The 19,745-nt window shown below is 40.6% G+C and overlaps 1 protein-coding gene across 14 annotated transcripts in view; it reads right to left on the bottom strand.

The window, feature by feature from the left end:
* The window catches only part of PRUNE2 (prune homolog 2 with BCH domain), a 297,981-nt gene that overhangs the window by 192,591 nt on the left and 85,645 nt on the right, over positions 1-19,745 (bottom strand). For all 14 annotated transcript variants that reach the window (XM_037998511.2, XM_073021511.1, XM_073021506.1 and 11 more), the window contains one exon: positions 17,983-18,077. In XM_037998511.2, coding sequence (XP_037854439.2) covers positions 17,983-18,077 — 95 coding nt within the window. The remainder of the gene's footprint in view (positions 1-17,982; positions 18,078-19,745) is intronic.

The following is a 19,745-nucleotide window of genomic DNA, read 5'->3' as shown; positions in this document are numbered from 1 at the left end:
CCTGGACTGGAATGCCACTTTCTGGTTTCGGGTAGTGTATTTTCTCTCTCAGTCTTAACCACCTATAAAATAGATACAATCACCTATGTCATTAGAAAGGTGTCAGAATTTTAGAAGATAATTAATGTAAAACACCTGCCACTGTACTGGGACCATAGTAGGTACTCAATGAATGGGAGTTCCCTTCCTCAGTATCTGTGTAAATGCATGCATCCACAAGTTGAAACCTGAATCAACTCTCTCTAAACCAGTGGTTCAAAGTGTGGTCTCTGAACCAGCAGCCTCAGTATCACCAGCGAACTTACTAGAAATATAAATTCTCAGGTCCCATCCCAGACCTACTGAGTCAGAGTTAGAAACTGTAAGAGTGGGAGAGTGGGGCCTGGAAATTTGTGTTCTACCAAGCCCTCCAGGTGATTCTGATGCAGGCTAGACTTTAAAATGCACTACTCTGGACTAAGAGAAATCAGGATAAAAGCGAGTAACAATTTGGATATTTCTTCAGTTTACACTTGAAAAATGCTTTCGGATACACTGTTACGGTGTTACTGGACTCTGTGCAGAAAGACTATAACGTTTTCTGTCTGTAAACATTCTGGGGATAGGCAGTTTCAAATAATTACTTTATTTAATTTACTTGACACTTATGAGCGGCTTACCTTGTGTCAGGCACCATTCTAAGCACTTTGCAAATATTAACCCATTTAATCCTCAGGACAATCCTTGGAGGTAGTTACTGGGATGACGCCATTTCACAGAGGGGACTCACTGAGGTTAAGTAACTGGTGAAGGATCAGAAGCTGGTGTCAGAGCGAAGACTCCAACCCAAGTAGATTCCATACCTTTAACCACCACCTCACACAATCTGTGTCTGTGTGTGTGCGTGTGTCTGTCTCTCTCTTAGACAGGGTCTTGCTTTGTGGCCCAGGGTGGAGTGTTGGAGTGCAATGGCCTACCACAACTCACTGCAGCTTTAAACTCCTGGGCTCGAGCCATCCTCCCACCTCAGCCAGCCTCCAAAGTAGCTAGCTAATTTAAAAAAAAATTTTTTTCTTTTGGTAGAGATGGGAATCTCCCTATGTTCCCAAGGTAGTCTCAAACTCCCAGCCTCAAGTGATCCTTCCACCTTGACCTCCCAAAGTGCTGGGATTATAGGCGTGAGCCACAATGCCCAGCCTCAACCTCCCTTTACTATGATCGTTACTTTCTGTCGAGGATGGGTCAGCAATTTGCAACATTTCACAAGTTCCCTGATGGTCAGCTGCTACTCAGTATTTCACACCATGATATAATAAAGAGGTAATTATACAAATTATACAAAATAATATCACATATAGGGAACTAGAATTTATCTTTTACTTGAAGATTCAAACAGCAGAGTGGTAAAAACGGATTAATGCTCTCTCGAGCATCCATTTCGTGTTTAATCCTGAGAAACACCCAAGATAGACACAGGGAGAGAGGAGGGACCAATGTGACGTTCATGGCGTTTTCACAGACTCAGGAAACCCAGAGCTGGGACCAAGAAAGGGCCTTAGGAATTCTTGTTTTGCAGCTAGAGGGAGATTCCCTTTACAATTAGGGAGAATTAACTAAAGCTTTCCTCCCACTGGAAGCTGGGTAGCAGAACAAAATTATGAAACAATGGAGCACATACTGATGTCTTATCTGTCATTTTCTCCATTACAAAGACCTTACAGGCCAGGTGTGGTGGCTCACGCCTGTAATCCCAGCACTTTGGGAAGCTGAGGTGGGCGGATCACCTGAGGTCAGGAGTTTGAGACCAGCCTGGCCAACATGGTGAAACCCTGTCTCTACTAAAAATACAAAAATGAGCTTGGTGTGGTGGCGGGTGTCTGTAATCCCAGCTACTCAGGAAGCTGAGGCGGGAGAATCACTTGAACCCAGGAGGCGGAGGTTGCAATGAGCTGAGATCACATCACTGCACTCCAGCCTGGGCAACAGAGCAACAGGGCAGGTGAAAGTCTGTCTCAAAAAACAAAAACAAAAACACCTTACAGCTTTTTTGTTTTGCTTTGTTTTAAATTTCTAACTTGATGGAAAGTATGTGATGCTTGTGTTGTCTCTGTCACCAAACAAAAAGGACTGTTGACTTGGCTTCAAAGTTTCAAAAGTTATGAGGCTCATTTTCTGTAACCTCCTATTTCACATTGTATCACATCAGGATACTGTGTGGGGATATTCCGGCAAAAAGTGCCTTCTGGGTTTGCACATGTCTTTCCCACCTCTTTTGCCCGATCTGAGTCCGTTTGTGCCTCTGGGGCTCCTCCCAATGGTTCCAGGGATTTTAACCTTGATCTACATTTGAAGCTCTCAGCCTATTTTCCAGATCCTCTGACACTCAAACATTATTCTTGCTCCTCTCTCGTCACTCAACCTTCTCCATCTCCTGTACACTCTGAAATAATCTGTCAGAAGAGCCTCATCCTGTCGTGCTGGCTTACTCTGGATCAACAGACAAAGACTTCAGCTCTATCTCTGATGGACTGAGTAGGAAGAATCAGGCAAGTGCTTTACTAATTAACTGGATTCCACAGTCCCTCCACCACCAATCAGCCAAAGGCAGGCATCCCAGTCTCTGTTGTCACCCTCACAGTCCTGAATGCACACCTGCCACAGCTTGTCCAACATTGCTCGTTATTCTCCCATTTGCATTCTTTCCCGTCTTTGTGTAGCACGAGTTAACCCACCAGGTTTCCCAGAGCTAAATCCAGAACGGACCCAAACACTAGGGGTAAGGCCATTTCACTGCTGCTCTTAACTCAACATCAGTAACCAGGCTCTCTCTCTCTCCTCCCTCCTAGTTCATATTCTTCTCTGTGCTGGAATGTTTTTCCTTTGCCACCCACCTTCTCCCAGCCCCTCCTTCACAACCTCATTTACATGGCCAACTTCTGCATGTCCTTTACATTTTAGTTTCAACATCATCTTCTCAAGGGAGCATTTTCTGATCTACCTCCCCTTCCCAAATTAGGTTATGTGCTTCTTTGGTATCGGCAGTGGCCCACTGGAGCCAATTATAATTATCAATCATTCGTAAGCTTAGGGAAGACAGAAACCATTGCACTGCAATATTTATTCTCTATTTTAGGTACATAATAGCTACTCAATAATTTTTTTTACTGAAGGGAGTGGGAGGGGGAGCTGCATGATGAGAAATTACTTAATTGGTACAATGTATGTCATTTGGATGATGAATTAAAAGCCCTGGGCCAGGCGCAGTGGCTCACGCCTGTAATCCCAGCACTTTGGGAGGCTGAGGTAGGCCAATCACAAGGTCAAGAGATTGAGACCATCCTGGCCAACATGGTGAAACCCCGTCTCTACTAAAAATTCAAAAATTAACTGGACGTGGTGGTGTGCCTATAGTCCCAGCTACTCTGGAGGCTGAGGCAGGAGAATCACTTGAACCAGGGAGGTTGCAGTGAGCTGAGATCGCGCCACTGCACTCCAGCCTGGTGACTGAGAGAGACTCCATGAAAACAAACAAACAAACAAACAAAATCCTGACGTGACCACTAAGCAATCAATGCATGTAACAAAATTGTACTTGTAGCCCATAACTTCATACATATAAAAAAGGATTTAAAAATAAAATAAATGTTTGATGACAAATGACTATTGTTAATGGGTGATTAAGTGGATGGATAAAGTGAATACACGAATTCAAGCCGTCCTTGTCAACCCTAGTGTCCCAAGGACACATCAACTGGTCTGATGGGCCACAGGCTGAGCTGGTGGTGTCAATGACTATTGTGTAGGTCGAGAGCTTTACTGTTTGGGCTCCATGGGCAGGAAGGTTCAAAATGACTGTTTCCCTTTTGGTTTGGGATAAAAAGCAAGCATTGTTAAGGGCCAGAACAATGGAGAATCATCCACAGGTGTGCCTGGCATATGCATTTGCAGAGAAACTGAAAACTAGATCGCATAATGGTATCACGAAAAGAATGTGAACCTAAAATGTTAAGGGGCAAAACATAGACACAAATCTTCACTGTCATGAACCACCTTTTCTAGAAGAGTCTTCTAAAGTTCATTTATAACATGAAAATAATCACAGACCTATTTCAAAGGGTGGTCATGGAGGTTCAATGAGAAAATAAAAATCAAATGTAAGGTATATGCACTCAATAAAGGTATGATAGACAGTCAATGAATGTTGGCTACTATTATGTTCATCTGCTAAAATTCAAATTATTCAAGGTCTTGACTAGCACCATGCTATGAATACAATAAGCATCAAGTTATCCTTTTGAAGGAATACAAGAAGACAATAATAAACAACCAAAGCCTAGTTGTGGCATCTTACCTGTTTTCCTGTTTCCACCACTAGGCGACACCACTGACCTATAATAACCCGCTCTTCTCCAACAGGCTCAGCACAGCCATCCTTAGCAATCATGTCAATTAAGCAACAGCAAAAAAGATGTCTATCCTACACAGTAACTATCCTAAATTATTCCTTTGTTTGACTCTTCTTATTTCTCTGAGCTGCCACTGTCTATGTGGTATAAATTTGTTCTTTCATTTTAGTGTGTACTAAAAAAAAAAGTCTTTGTTACTTAGGGAGCCAATTCAGTATTGACCAGGGATGGGAAACGGGCACTCTAACACAGATGTAGTCCACTGTTTCACTTTTATATAGATTTCCCTGTCACAAGAAAATGGAACAATTTTCCTCTAGTTTCACAGCCTGCCTTTCTATGACAAGTTGATACAATGTAGTAATTAACCATTAAAATATTGCATATGATTCACAGAGTGTTACAAACTAATTTAAACCAAGGTCAGGTCCCCAAATCAGCAAAATAACTCTGAAGGGAGGAGACAGAGAACATAAATGAGAAGAAGTAAGCAACAGCAGCTATTAAAAGTAACGCTAGGCAGCTAAAACTGGTCTGAGCACATTCCTAAAAATGTAATTAGCCAAATCCTTCCAGAAATTAAACCATCAAAATGACATTAGAGTACACTTTAAAAATGTATTTACAGAGTGAAAGAGCAGTCATCCCAGCATATCACTATGTCCTGAGGGTTTCCCTTCTCATAAAGAAAAATGTAGACAGAATTAGATATTGTGCTATGAAGAAAGTTCCAATTGTCACATATATTTTGTAAAAAGCTACTCTCTACTTCCCTCAGCAGTGCTAAAGTTGAGAATGAATTAAATCAATAGGCTGGTTTCTGGTTTCTTTGCCCCATTATGAGATGATTAAAATGACTAGAACCAAAGTCTACCAATGACTTTTCCAGATACCAACAATTATTAAAAGGCAATGAATGAAGATAGAAGTGCTGAACTCTGCCAGTGTCGTGGAGCTTGTTTCTCAGAAAGCCAGACATTGAGACTTCATTCCCTTCATGAGTAAAGGGCCAACTTATCTCCTCCTGCTCAAGGATTTCAATTTCTAGACTTTCTGAAGGTCAAGAAACATACAAATTTTATTTATATAAGGTGCAGTGATACATAAATTTATTCAAAAATGCTTTCTGATAATATGCCCATGTTCTCAAAGGTGACTGTGAACTTAAAAGAGAGGTTTCAAATAAGGAGCCAGAGGTACCAGAAATACCCAGTTTAAAGGGAAAGCCTTAGGCATTTTGCTGACATATGGAAAGACTTTTTCATAGCTTTTTCACCTGCATTATGAAGCTACTGGAAGGCAGTACAGTACTACCTAGGCAGAAGAAGTAGCCGTGAAGAACAGCGCAGTGTTTCTGAAAAGGAGCACGTGGACGTATGGAAAAGCAAAAAGCTGTGTAAAGTGTACTGAGAAAAGGAAAGAGGAGAAGTGATCAAAGTGACATGGAAAATCCATGATGTTGTCCAAATGGTATTATCAGAACTCAGGGTATATAGTCCAGGATGGTGAAAGCTCAGGAGGAAGGTGATAATCCAGGATGCATCATTGCAGAGAGCAAGTTCTGTGTCTCTAGCCAAACAGAAGAGAGCAGACAGCGGGGAAGACACGGCTTCCAAGACACAAGCCTGAGTACCCAGCATGCGTGATGACCAACAAAGGGAGGCTGCAGTAGCTGTGATGTTTGTGTCCAAAAAGAAAAGATTCTAAAGACTAATTATTTAATTTTATTTGTGCTTTAAACACAAACTGTTATCTTAGCTGCAGGGGGGCCCTACTTTCTCTTAATCTGAATTAAAATGGTTAACTATTGGAAATATAACACCATTGGCCAAAGTACATGAAACCAGCTAAGTAAATTATGAATCATAAATCAAGGTTCTATTTTCTTCCTGATGGTTAAAGAAATCACAATTCCTTTGTTTCACATTTTTAAAAAACTATGATCACTTCAACTACGATATCTCACAAAGAGATACACTTCTACTACACACAAATGACTGGCATGCTAAAAAATTCTAGTGACCTTATGCTTATCCCCAACAACACATAAATTGTATGCTAACAGCCCCTGTATATGCCAGACTGTGATAGGCAAAGAACAGAAGGATTTATAGAAGAGAATGTGACCAGGAGCGATTTTCTCTTGACGGCCACCTTCAACTCCATCCCTCCCTAGATGTGCATGTGTCTCTGCACATCAAGAACTGGAGTCTAATTTGCAGTGCTGTGCCGGAGCTGACGTGTAACTGTTGGCAAGAGCTGACTGTTAAATTTTCAGGCAATTTGCAAACCCATTATTTGCAAGTTAAACACAGTCATTATAAAAATTAAATTACATAATTTTTGTTAAGTAAAATATATTAAAAGCAAAAGTAATACATTCTCAAAACTCACCCCTTCCTCAATTATGCCATTACATCTACTGTTATCATTGTTCTTGGGGTCACTTACAGCTGTTCAATAGAAAGGATATATAATGATATGCTTCTGCACGTCTCTTCCCAAATCTGTTTTGATGATGTCTTGTTGGTACCTTGAAATTGGCCATGGTTTGGGAGGCCAAGGCGGGCGGATCATGAGGTCAGGAGATCGAGACCACAGTGAAAACCCATCTCTACTAAAAATGCTAAAAAATCAGCTGGGCGTGGTGGCGGGCGCCTGTAGTCCCAGCTACTCAGGAGGCTGAGGCAGGAGAATGGCGCGAACCCAGGAGGCAGAGTTTGCAGTGAGCAGAGATGGCGCCACTGCACTCCAGCCTGGGCGACAGAGCGAGACTCTGTCTCAAAAAAAAAAAAAAAGAAATTGGCCATGGTAAGAGTATTTACACTATGGAAATTGGAAAATACTACAAATAAGAGCTTGTTTTATTGGTTTATTGATTGTTGTGACCAGGTGTTGGCAAGTTCTGGCCCACAGACCAATTCAGCTCACTGGCTATTTATGAACGGCCCATGCACTAAACACATTCAAATAGTTGTTAAGTTCCTACATAATATCCTCAGTTTGGGCGCTTGGACTGCGAAGCCTAAAATATCCACTATCTGGCCCTTTTTAGAAAAGATTTGCTGACCCCTTGTCTAGACTCGAGAAAGTAATGGAGAAAAACTATAATAAAGATAAAACATAAAAGCGTGTTGTGTCTCTAGTCACCACATTTTGACTAGCACACACACACACACGCACACACACACACCACACACACACGAATAAGGAAATCTTCCAGTATTTGAAAACTATTCTTAACTCAGCAAAGAAGTCACTCGTATTGTTGACAAACAAATGAAGTTCAAGCATAGTTCTTCATCGTTTCAGTTTCTTGTAAAGGGAGAATCAAAAACGTCAACTACATTTTTGTTGCAATTACACTCATTCATCAATTGCAATGCAAAAGTTACACAAAAATTAACTAGTTCGGCCGGGCACAGGGACTCATGCTTGTAATTCTGGGAGGCCAAGGCGAGCGGATCACGAGGTCAGGAGATCGAGACCACAGTGAAACCCCATCTCTACTAAAAATACAAAAAATTAGCGGGCATGGTGGTAGGCACCTGTAGTCCCAGCTACTTGGAGAGGCTGAGGCAGAAGAATGGTATGAACCCTAGAGGCAGAGCTTGCAGTGAGCTGAGATCACGCCACTGCACTCCAGCCTGGGTGACAGAGCGAGACTCTGTCTCAAAAATAAATAAATAAATAAATAAATAAATAAATAAACAAACAAATAAATAAATAGTTCATTCTATGAGAATTAATTGGTTTTGTGAAATTTACAGTAAAAGAATAAAGAGTATATAGTATATATTGTATACTACATATGATATATTGTATGTATCATATATATCCTTTATTTATTTATTTGAGACAGAGTCTCATTCTGTCACCCAGGCTGGAGTGCAATGGTACGATCTTGGTTCACTGCAACCTCCATCTCCTGAGTCCAAGCAATTCTCCTACCTCAGCCTCCAAAGTAGCTGGTATTACAGGCGCCCACCAACACACCTAGCTAATTGTATTTTTAGTAGAGACGAGGTTTCACCATGTTGGCCAGGCTGGTCTCGAAATTCTGACCTCAGGTGATCCACCCAACTTGGCCTCCCAAAGTGAAGGGATTATAGGCATGAGCCACTGTTCCCAGTGAATATATCATATATACTCTTTATATCAGTAATATGTATGACTGGGTTTTTTTGAGAACCTGTTGTTAAACATTTACTGGCACACCACTGCTGACTCCCCTTATAATCAATCTGGGCTGCTCTTAGGGACTCACATGAATAACAGAATACGCTGGTAGTGATATTCTGAGACACTTCAGGTTAGGTCACAAGAAGAATTGCAGCCTCCACCTGAGACTCTTAGAAAACTTGTGGCATTCTCTTAAAACCTAAGCGTTATGCTCTGCGGAGCCCAGGCCAGGTGACAAGTACCAATTGAGTTCCACCATCTGAACACAACTGCAGGAGACACTCTGAGCAATAACCCCTGAGCCAAGCCCCCTAAAAACCCATAAAATTATGAGAGATAATGATATGTTGCTTTAAGCCTCTAGGTTTTGGGGGTGACTTGCTACACAGCAATAGATAACTGAAACACCATTTTATTCTGGAGAGGAGACACTGAGGGGCTCGCTAACTGGGCCCATTGCATCAAGATCTGAGGAATCCAAGGTTGGGGCACCGCAGTCCTGGTTTGTTCCATGCCCTTTGTGCAAAAACACACATGCAGGCACGTTGGGGGTGGGGACTTAACAAAAAGGGGAAATGGTTATAATACATGTATACATTTGCATGTGAATCACCTAACGCTTTTCTTCACGTGCATCAAATAAAATACCATCTAATGAAACACTAACTCTACCTATTTCACTCACTACCAGTCAACCACATTTGGGCTTCCTAGAATGGCATGCATCTCCTCCCACAGTTTTCTTCCTTTCTAGATCAAGCCAAATAGCTATATTTGTGGCTAGGGTCACTAAAGTTCCCTGCAGCCTGTTGATGAAGTCGTATCCTCATCATATCTTATTTCACTGTTTCATTCCCATTTCACAGTTGCCAAGGAGAGTCAGTGGGGATTTCTGGGACCTGAAGAGAGTTTATTTCTGGGGAGGATCTATGTTTCATATACCCCTAGCCCAATCTTCTCTACCTGCTCTATGTGAATGTATTCTTATCAGAGTGTTTCAGGGGAAGAGGAAGATCCAGAGCACCACCCCTATGCCAAAGAAAGCATGAATGCAGAATGTGTAGCTTCATGATCACTAAACCTTGGATCCCTGCTTGTCTGAGTCCATACAGGCTGCAATAACAAAACACCTTAGATTGGGTAATTTATAAGTAATAGACACTTATTTCTCATAGTTCCAGAGGCTGGGAATCCAAGATCAAGGAGCTGGTAGAACTGGTGTCTGGTGAGAGCCTGTCCCTCATAAATGGCACCTTCTCACTGCATCTTCACATGGCAAAAGGGACAAATATGTGCCCTCAAGCCGTTTTATAAAGGCACTCATACCATTCATAAGAGCAGAATGCTCATGATCTAATCACCTCCCTAGGCCCCTACCTCTTAGTACTACTTCATTGGGGATTAAATTTCAACATATAAATTTTGGGGGGGCACAAACATTCACACTATAGCCGTGCTTATATAATCCCTGTTGCAAAATCATAGCTAGAAAAAGTACTCAGGTATTTTGCACCACTTAGGGAAATACTGTTTATTTACAGAGAATCATACCTACATAGACCAAGTTTTGTGATTCATTTAAGTTCATTTGAAATTGACCAATAGGTAAAGCAGAGAAAAGTTGTCAACAGAAACATCAAGTTGTCTCCAATTTGAGTTTAGCTGAAGATACAAAATAAGAATTCTGCCAGGTGCGGTGGCTCACACCTGTAATCCCAACACTTTAAGAGGCTGAGGCGGGTAGATCACCTGAGTTCAGGAGTTCGAGACCAGCCTGGCCAACATGATGAAACCCCATCTCTACTTAAAATACAAAAAATTAGCCAGGTGTGGTGGCAGGCACCTGTAATCCTAGCTACTCAGGAGGCTGAGGCAGGAGAATCGCTTAAACTTAGGAGGCAGAGGTTGCAGTGAGCCGAGACTACGCCACTGTACTCCAGCCTGGGCAACAAGAGTGAAATTCCATCTCAAAAAAAAAAAAAAAAGAATTCTATTATAAGGCATTTCTAGGTAAAGAGATTTTGCAGACTATTTTTGGACATCTGTAGAAGGCACTACTTACATACAAATTGTAACTATTCTAAATATTATCAGCTTCAGTCACTTAGTACAATTTTCCAAAGACAAAGTGCTGTTGCTGCTGATATGATAAACCATTCTTTACACAGGGATTTTTTATTCTTTCATCTCGGTTACATCTCATTACTAAGAACCACTCGAGGCTCAATAGGAACGAAAGTCCACTTTCCTGGGTCCATGTTTCACTCTTTTATCCTGCTAATGTCCTCAAGAAGCTAGGAATTATTAGTTCTAAATTAGTTTCAAATTGTAATTCACACTTCAAATGCCTCGTGCCAACTGACTGTTAAATCCACACAATCAAAGTTACCTAACCATATTTGTCATTTGCTTTAAATGCTTTTGGACTTTTTGACAAAATGTGGACTGAGAACTCCTAATTCCTCAGTTACTCGGAGTTTGGTTATTTGGAGTTAACGATAGTGCTCAAAAGTAATGCTGTTTTCATTTTAGTAGAAAATCTCTACCATTAAAATTTTTCACCAACTGACTGGGATGCTCTGTATTTTGAACACAAATTTGAAAAGGTTAAATCACAGCAAGAAAAACCAGAACACCCACATACTTGAATTCTAGAGACAGTCTGAGAAAAAACAGATTTTTCCTTCCTACACAATCTGTCCTATCCAATCCTTCGTTCTATAATCCTTTTTCCTGTTACTTTTCTCTACTTGACTTATCTTGCCAAATCTTCTCTATATCAGGCACCAATAATTAGCTTCACTATGGGCACCTAGAACTTGGATGATGTTTATAGTTCAAAATTTAAAATGATTTTTTCAGGAAGCAAAGATGTGAAAACTAAGAGGAAGAAAGTTTGGTACAAAGAGTAGGGAAGGAAGAATGCTAACCAAGGATTGCTTAAGGATGTCTAGGCTGTCTGACACCCTGAGTCTGAGGCAATGACTGACAGCTGATGACTCACCTGTGAACCCCTGAGTGGGCTCAAATTCTAATTAGTCTTGCAAGCTGGCACCATGTCCAAAGCAGTATACACAGGGCTAGAACAGGACTGGCCTGGGATTTGGGTCCTGGCTCTACAGATTAGAAAAATGATTTAACCTCTTTAGATTCCAATGTCCTTACCTCCAAGATAGAGATTATGGCAGACACTGGCTAATTATTTTCCAAATTGGTTCCTTTTCATGGGCACATCTATTAGATGACATTTTTCAACCTCCCTCCAGTTAGATGTGATCATGTGACTAAACCAATGAAATCTGAGCAGAAGTGATGAGTGTCACATCCAGACCAGCATAAAAAACTCCACCCTTGGCCCTCCAAGCTCTTCTTCCTGTTGGCAGATAAACTGGAGATGCCCTTCTGGGCAACCTTGGAAACCACCTGTTGAAGATGGTCTCTGATTCACCCCTGGCCACCTGACTGGGAACACCAAATAGGATTGCTACATGAGTAAAAAAATAAACAATTTCTGGGTTGAGTCACTGAAACTTGGTTATCTGTTCCAGCTACTGGAACTACCTTCACCAATACAGGCGTAATCATAGTACCTTTTACTGGGAGGATTAAGTGAGATAATGTTTACTCAATGGCCAGGTACACAGTAAGCACTCACCATCAATTGTCCACTCTTATTGTAGCAAGGAAGAGTTTACAGACCTGAACCCACAAAGAAATGGATGCACTCAGGATTTAGAACCTGGAGGAGATTTTTCACATATTTCTATGAGTTGGGCAAAATGGCTTTGAAAAGTCATCTTTTCAAAATATTTCAATATGCGAATCATATGCTCACCAATATGCTAATCCATATGCTAATGATTTACTAGTGATTTGCTGACCAAAATCAAATCATTCAAATATTTTGAAAAGGTGAACTGGTTCAAGACCAGTTCAAAACTAACATATGCTCCCCTAAGAAAGGCTATGCACTCTTTCACAAAATGAGGGAGTTAAATACTCTATAGGTACTTTCATCTTGGCCTCCAAGAAACTTTAAGCTCAATGAGAAATCACATTGTGTGCCTAAATTGCAGATTTCAGACTGGTGTGCTGAGTTTCAAATCCTTGGTTACAGAGGGTCACTTATGCTTCACTGAGGCCTGAGTAAACTTCCCTTTTGTCAGGGAGGAGTTTGGCAGTGATCTTGGGAATTCATTCTGGTCTGTGCTCTCAATGCTAATGGAAAACGTTAGTATTTTCCCCTAGGCGGTGCTCCAAAGTGCAATATGGCTGGTAATCTCTGTGCAGGGCAGCCTGAGTCAGCGGCCTCTGAGTCACTTTACCAGGATGCATCCCAGGCTTCAAACAGCAGAGAGGCGGTCATGAAGAAGTCTGAGGCTCAGAGCACAGCAGAACAGCCCAGAAACAAAGAGATAAAACAGCCCTGAACAATTCCCTCAGACTCCAGCTCTGAAGAAAGGAGATAAAATGCCAACAGCCGAAAGTCCTCACCGTTCCTCATTTAAAGGAAATTGATATGAAATAAAAATGTGGGAGCAACAGATGAAATATGCTTACCAGGCAGCACGTTTATACAAGCAATCTGGAAATTTTAAGTTTTATTCTTTTAAGTTGTCTGAAAAATGACTACTTTCACAATAGTACACATTAGGGGTTGAATTTTGTCCCACAAAAACTTTTATGTTGAAGTCCTAACTCTCAGCACCTCAAAATGTGACCTTATTTGGAAATAGGGTGGTTGTAGACGTAGTAAACTAAGATGAGGCCAGGCGTGGTGGCTCATGCCTGTAATCCCAGCACTTTGAGAGGCTGAGGCAGGTTGATCGCTTGAGCTCAGGAGTTCGAGACCAGCCTTGGGCAACATGGCAAACCCCATCTTTACAAAAAATGCAAATATTAGCCAGGTGTGGTGTGCACGCTTGTAGTCCCAGCTACTCATGAGGATGAGCGGGGGAAGATCCCTTGAGCCCGGGAGATGGAAGTTGCAGTGAGCCTTGATTATGCCACCGCACTACAGCCTGGGCAACAGGGCAAGACCCTGTCTCAAAAAAATAAATAAAATAAATAAATAAACTAAGATGAGATTATCAGATGGGTCCTAATCTATTATATACCTTTATGAAAAGGGGAAATTTGAACACAGAGACATGCATAGAGGGAAGGGGATGTGAAGATGAAGGCAGAGATCCAGGTGATGCTGCTCTGCACCAAGAACACCACACATTACCAGCAACCCATCAGAAGCCAGGCAACAGGCATGCAGCAGATTCTCTCCCATAGCTCTCAGAAGGAACTTATCCTACCAACACCTTGATCTTGGATTTCTAGCCTCGAGAGCTGTGAGATAATAAATTTCTATTGTTTAAGTCGTCTAGTCTGTGGTTCTTTGTTATGCCAGCTCTAGCACACTAATATAGCACATACACAAGAATAAATCATACTGCAATTGATCATAATAAAAAGTGATCAAGTCAGTGCATGGCTATTGTCCTTCCTGAGTAAAGATGCTAATAATGACTAACAGTCTTCTGGGAGATGCTTAAAGAAGGTGTAAAAACATTTGGTGTCAGCAAGGGAACCATTAATGTACTGCCGTGAGCAACCTTGCTTCAGTGTCACTTCATTAGGATGAAAAGATGTTTCTTCCCCTGAACATTTTAATATACTGCTTTAGTAGGGAGTAAACTAGACACAAGAAGTATAATCATTACCAGTTCTGCTGGCAAGGGAATAAAGGCAATGTTTGCTCTTTGATATCCATAAATTCTCTTCTGATGATCAAATCAACAAGCAACAAAACTACAAAGGATCGGGTGTAACAATAATCAACAAAGTGGATTCCAATATGTCATGTGCATTTCCCCACACGATGCATGCTACTTTCACACTTGGAATGGCTTGGAGTTCATGGGAAATGAGACTGCAGTCATCTTGTCCCACAGTTCCCTCTGTAAGTAGAGTTGCCCCTCTGGCCACGCCTCTGATAAGGCCATTTCTACCCACCATCCCTCAAAATCTCATCCATTCTGACTTCCTGTACTGAGCAAAGCATTGAAACTCTGTATTATTGTAATTAATTGCTTTTTATGTATTTCATTCAGTAATTTATACAACAACGAACATTTGTGAGATAACTACAATAAAAATGAGAAACAAGGGGTTTAGAAGCTTTCTTCTTATCAGAGTGCCAGAAAACCTATCTATTGAAGGCAGTGGTTTCTACCTCCCAAACTCAATGGTTCCCTCTGAAGATCATGCTAAGTTACAGAGAGATAAATCTTTCTAATTTTCTGAATATTTCCATCCAAGAATTAACTGGGTCATCAGCCAAATAAAGGCCATGAATTACACAATGGTAGAATTACAGCACTGCAAAGAACCATTGAAAATGCCAGGAATCTTCATTCCTGTATCCCTGACATGCTGCAGAACCTACAGTTGATTTCTTTCAGTGACTATAGCTAACTACTTTGCAAAGCCTCTCACTCCATTTTTGGAGAGCAGGATAAGCATACTTTCTATAAATATGTGGGCCATTTTTCATCTGTTTGATGTCATCCTTCAACCATAGTTGTCTGGTAGAAACTCGTTGGGAGAGGAAAAAGCAGACTGCCTTGGATGCCTAGCTAAGTGGCTTTGCTTTCCTAGCTGATTTATGTAAATCCAAAAGGAAATAAAAATCAGATAGCAAAGGGACGAACTGCAAACACCAACAAGTATTAACTAAATAGTTGTATTTACTAAGCATCTACTATGTGCCCATCGCTATTACAGAAAATTGAAGAGGGAGAGAAGTCAAGGATACCATCAGTATCCTCAATTAATTTAAAATACTATCTGACCATGATTAAATATATTAAACAAATTCAAAAGCAACGGAAGATCTAATGTAAAGAGTGAAGTCCTAAGTTGGTCACCTAGACTACATTTAGCAAGAGTTCAGAGGGTGGTAATAAAAAATAGTGAATTTGTAAGAGTTATCACGACGCACCTTGGTTGACCGTGCTTTGGAGGATGAGCAAGATTCGGAAAGTCATGGGAACTAAGAAGGTTTCTTTGAGAATATACCTAGATTCAACGAGCAATTATACAACTGTTCCAAAACCCACAAAATAAGATTGTGAAGATTCTGTCGATAATTTTTAAAGTGAGGTGAATGGGAATGAGAAAGGAATGATGAAATGTAATCAAATATGAGTATGGATTGGGAAAATACCACTGCATCCAAGGACAATCTACAGAGAAAATTAAACTGACGTTAACTTGGGAATTTTTCCAGCAGACAGATTGGATAACTGATTTGCATTTTTTCTTTCAAGGAAGATACAGGATGTTACTAAGGAGGTTTTTTTTTTTTTTTTTTTTTTTTCTCACTTCTCAGTCATCTTTAATATCTCCATTATGCAAAAGTGAAAAGTTCTCATTCAGCCAATGAGAGTTTAAACTGTGTACCCTTCTTTATTATATACAAATGTCCTTCTCCTCCAGGATCATATAACACTTCCAGAGACGTGCTTAACCACCTGATTAATTACTGGACCTCTGTAAATTACTTTCAAGATTAAGATGATTATTTTATCACTTATTCTGCTTGATAGGCATTTACAGTTTAACACATCTGACAAAGCCATTTGCATACCCCTATAATATAAATGGAGGTACATTAAAGCTACAGTAAGTCTGTAATATTAATAGCCTTAAAATAATTTGCTAATTACAGACAGTTCCCAAAGCAATTACAAGACATTCTATGTTAATTTAGGAAGGAATTCCAAACAAGGCATTTAAAACCTAATAAGATGCCATTAAAGGAAGGAAGACAGAGGAGAGGGGAAAAGAGAAAGAAAACCCTAAGGCTTGAACTAGTAGAAATGATTCTCAGAGCCACTGACCCTTGTAAGATCCATGTTTTCCTTGGGTTTTTAGGCACAAAGCAGAGTTCTAATTGATGGTGATTATATAGTTACTACATCACAAATTGAATATATTTGTTGAATTGGTTCACATCAATAACTAATCATATGGAGCATTTATCAACCTGAAAGTCCATAGAAACAGTTGAGTCAATTTATCAAGTGCATACCATGAGAACATGCTCTGTAAACTGTGAGGTGCCACCACACGTCACAGTCTGTCTGCTAGTTTTCATACAGATTTATAAGCTGAATTACAATGCTTATAAACTGGAAATAAATTTGACAAAAAGATCACAGAAAAGAAAGCACCTGGCTTGCTCTTGGGTTTTCTGAGGATGTAGACACCAATATGAGTGCCTGTTATTCCAGAGAAATATACACATTGATATAGTCAACATCACCATGAGAAAAAGAAGAATAGGTCGGGTGCGGTGGCTCACACCAGTAATCCCAGCACTTTGGGAGGTCAAGGTGGGTGGATCATTTGAGGTCAGGAGTTCAAGACCAGCCTGACCAACGTGGTGAAACCCTGTCTCTACTTAGATACAAAAATTAGTCAGGAGCGGTGGCAGGCACCTGTAATCCCAACTACTCGGGAGGCTGAGGCAGGAGAATCACTTGAACCCAGGAGGCGGAGGTTGCAGTGAGCCAAGATGGTGCCACTGTACTCCAGCCTGGGTGACAGAGTAAGACTCCACTTCAAAAAAAAGAAAAAAGAAAGAATAGTAACATACAATTCTAAAAACCAAAAGACAAATTCCTACAGAGCATATTTTATCTCCATAAACTCTACCTGAGAGCTAAGTGCCCAACCAAACATAGATAACCTAATAAAGACAACACAACAGTAAAGAAATACACAGACTTCTACAAATGCACAAATGTGCCTCTATAAAATATAGTTCCCATTAGTTAGGTTAATTAAGATTAACATATAAGTCATTGAAAACTCCCAAAGTAGACAAAAGATAATTCACCAAGGAAACACACAAAGACAAAAGTAGCATTCGCTCTGAGCCATTCAGTTAACAGATTGGAAGGAGTTCCTTGTTCATTAATACTTGAGTTGTCGCCATTGATTACCGAAATGGCATGCATCCAAATAGTTTTGAAGATCAAAAGATAATCTGTGTGTTTTTTTTTTGAAAAGTTCTATGAACAATACAGGGTGGTACACAGAAAATATGGAAGTGAACCTGATGACACATATCATAATTTCTTTTAAACAGGTTAAATATACACCCACATCTGAGTGTTTGTGTTTTAGGCTTTGTTTTACTGAGATGAATGAAAGAGCATTCATCTTGAGAATTTTTCATTGACTTAGCATAGTGTTTTCACCCAAATAATAACCTGCCACTATATTCCAAGTCAAATGTATCACAAAGAAGCAAAGGACTACCACGGACTTATCCGATGGAGAGAGTTACATTCCAGTTGCTCAGACTGCAATTGTGGGAAATTGATCATTGCTAAAAAAGCATTCCCACCCTTACCTCAAGGTTCATGCTCACAGTACTAATGGCCACTTTTATTTCTCCATCAGACAGTTCCTTCAGATCTTTCAACATTGTCTGTTCAATACTTAAACCTGTGGATGACAGGAAAAAAAAGAAACCACTATGTTACAATTGAGGGATTTTTTTTTTGTAAAGTCGAGGGATTGTTTTAAGAATTTACTCTGTAAATTTCATTCCTTTCCCCTGAAATGTCACTTCTATCCACAATAAACACACACACACACACACACACACACACAAAGGCAATAATCACATCACATCTGCATCAGTTAGGATCCCAATAGGAAAAATGCACCTCTTTTGCTGCAAAAGAAGATGTGCTAATGGCAGGACACTTACAGAGATGTAGGCTGGATGAGAAAGTGAATAAAAGATGATGAGGCATCCAGAGGCTAGCAAAGGGACCCAGAAAGAAAACAGAGATCTGGAACTGGAGAAGACTGGCTGCGGAAACTTCCACCAAAGCAGGAACAAGGCAGGGACGATGCACTACACTCTCATTCTTCTCCTTGCCCCCATCCCTACCTGTTCCTAACTCTTTCCATTGGTCAAACCCAACCAGAAGCCAGTGTTGCAGGAGCACATAAGATTAAATACTTAGGGGTCCACCTCTGGAGCCCCAGAACAGACAAAGGCAGGGAATGGACAGGTGGAGGTGGACAAATGAAGAAAAATTAGCATCACAATGCAAACTAGTTAAATAATACCAAACAAAGCCAAAACTGGCTTTCAGGCTGCATTTAGGTAAGCCCCCATGTTTTCTAGTATAATTTCATTCAAAATGCACTTTATAAATGTGACTCATAAGACTATCTTAATTAAGTTGCTTACCCTCGTAATAGGCTCTGACAATAGGAGTTATTAAATTCCCTAATTAATGGGAGTAATAATTCAGAATGGCTAAATTATCCAGAACTGCATGGTTGTAGTCAGTTGACCAATGGAACTCAATGAAATCTATCACAGTAAAGCAGCAAAGGATCTGGCTTGACATTTAATTCTCACGCTACATTATTACGTCTGATTAGGCCTACTCTGTTGGGAGGAAGATCTATAATAAAGCCTAGTAAAGCACTGCATCCTTCCCAGATGTATGTTGAGGCTTCAGAGACCACTGCTTGCGCTACCCGCTTAGAACGCTCTGTCAATCACAGTAGCATAGGGGAACAGATAGTTACTAAATATGTTTCTTTGACTCAAAGATTGAAAAGCCACAATCTTTCACAATGCAGCATAAAATGATTTATTGAAGACATTGTGACATTAAAAGTTTGGTGTCATTGTGAAAATGAATGACAAAACGCATTCCCTTGTGCAGCATACACACATGTACACGCACATCTATGCATAGGTAACAGAAGGTGCAATGGACACTGCAAAGGCCCCACCCCATTTCCTCAAACTTTCCCATCCCAGTGCACCCAGCATGATGCTCCACCACCAGCACCTGCCTCTTTTTCCTGAGGGCTTTCCTTGGCCATCAGAGCCTATGCTGGAGAATTAAGGCCCTCTGGGATTGAGTAGCCCACACTCTTCCAGTGGTAAATGTTTAACCGCCAGTAACAAATCCTGATTTGTAGTGATTGTCAATTTCAGGGATCTAAATACTCCTACCATGGCTGATCTCAAGCTACCAATCCAACATCACCCAACTCCCAAAATTCCTGAACATTTAACCATCAGCTCCTGGAGCCCAGATGAGCACACTACTGCATCCCTCAGGTGGGACAACCCTGAAG

This window comes from Chlorocebus sabaeus, chromosome 12 (assembly GCF_047675955.1).
Source record: "Chlorocebus sabaeus isolate Y175 chromosome 12, mChlSab1.0.hap1, whole genome shotgun sequence".
NCBI lineage: Eukaryota > Metazoa > Chordata > Mammalia > Primates > Cercopithecidae > Chlorocebus > Chlorocebus sabaeus.
This window is presented reverse-complemented; position numbering and strand designations above follow the sequence as displayed.